General features: G+C 59.5%; 1 protein-coding gene across 1 annotated transcript in view; it reads right to left on the bottom strand.

Annotated features, from left to right (window-relative positions):
• LOC104515189 (SURP and G-patch domain-containing protein 1) overlaps positions 1 to 1,391 on the bottom strand; it is a gene marked incomplete at its 5' end in the record, with an annotated part of 4,202 nt that extends 2,811 nt beyond the window's left edge. The window contains 3 exons of the mRNA XM_010159077.1: positions 184 to 290; positions 540 to 717; positions 1,285 to 1,391. Coding sequence (XP_010157379.1) covers positions 184 to 290; positions 540 to 717; positions 1,285 to 1,391 — 392 coding nt within the window. The remainder of the gene's footprint in view (positions 1 to 183; positions 291 to 539; positions 718 to 1,284) is intronic.
• Positions 1,392 to 1,533: the final 142 nt, after the last annotated feature.

Here is a 1,533-nt window from a genome sequence, read left to right as displayed (position 1 = left end):
AGAGAGGCTGTGGAGTCCCCATCCCTGGGAGTGTCCAAGGCCAGGCTGGATGAGGCGGGGAGCAACCTGGGCTATGGAAGGTGTCCCTGCCCGTGGCAGGGGGTGGGACTGGGGGGGCTTTGAGGTCCCTTCCAGGGATTCTTGATCCATTGCCACCCCCCCGTGAGGTCTCTGCTGTCTCACCTTCAATGCCTTGAATGTCTCCATGAATTTCTCCAGCTCGTCAGGGGGCAGGAAGTCTCCGATGAAATGTTTCCCTCTGCCCATCTGGGTCAGCTGCTCAGCCCACTCTGCCCAAGGCACAGAGGAGAGAAAACAGCGCTGACGCCGCCTTCTTCGACTTGGGGTTTAGGAAGGTCTGGGAAGCGTAAAGCCTCGCAGCAAGGGGCGGTTATCATCTCCGCTCACGGGCAGCGAAGCCACAGCACAGAGCAGTGGAAAGCGACCCCGGCAATTCCCACGCCAGCAAGGGGATCCCAGCCATCTCCCTCCGGACTCCGCCCGACCGCAGAGGACGCGGGACGGCGGCTCCCACGCACCTCGCGTCTTGTCCATCTCCATGCGTCGAAGCTGGTGCTCCCACGTTCCCAGCTCACTGTCCACCTCTTCGTCGCTGTCGTAGCCGTGTTCGTGCTGCTGGATTGCCTTCTCCCACATTATCTGCATCTCCTGTATGGCCTGTTTGTGCTTCATGATCATGTCGTACATCTGCTGCATCTAGGAGGGGAGACGCACAGAGCACTCGGTCAGACGGCCAGTTCGCAGGCAGCAGCCCCCGCACCAGCAGCCCCCCAGAACACAGCCCACAGCAGCCCCAAACCCCAACGGGCAGCCGCTCCATCCCACCCCCTCGCTTCCCAGCTCTAACGGGAGCACTGCGGGCTGGCTCCTTCGTCCGAAGCACCGTGACGTCGGTGCCGAGGACTGCTGCCCCCTGACCAGCCCCGGCAGCTGAAACATCACCCTCACGTCCCGGCAAAAGCCGGTTCCGCTCTCGCTGCCCCAAAGCTTCCAAGCATCCCCTCGCCCCCGCTAAAGCGCCGCGGCACCACAGACCCCGTAGATCTGGGGGTTTAGCTTAGGCCGTTGGCTGCTCTGATTCCTGTTCCCCAAGTCCTGGTGCTTCTGCTGACTGCAGCACCGCAGGATTCGGCAGCACAAATCCCAGAGATTTATCTGGGGGACATTGGGAAAGTCTCTTTGCCATCTCCATCTCTGTTTCCCATCTAACCCAGCCGCCCTGCCAGAACAGAAATGTATTTGGAAATCGCTGCAGGGCATTACCTCCTGCTGCTCCTTCAGCTGCTTCTTCTGGGCTTCAGAGAGCTCCGTCACCCCCACCAAACCAACCGGTTTCCCTTTTTCGTAACCAAGACCCTTCAGGTCCTGAACTGTAATAAACAGATGTTAAAAGACTTTCAAAAACCTGAGATGGGTTGAGAGCAGCAAATCCACATCCCAGGATCCCCGCATGAAGTTTTACATAAGCACAGGTACAGGGTGGGTGCAGAATGGCTGGAGAGCAGCCCTGGG

The sequence above is a fragment of the Eurypyga helias genome, unplaced genomic scaffold (genome assembly GCF_000690775.1).
Source record: "Eurypyga helias isolate BGI_N326 unplaced genomic scaffold, ASM69077v1 scaffold44539, whole genome shotgun sequence".
Lineage (NCBI taxonomy): Eukaryota > Metazoa > Chordata > Aves > Eurypygiformes > Eurypygidae > Eurypyga > Eurypyga helias.
This window is presented reverse-complemented; position numbering and strand designations above follow the sequence as displayed.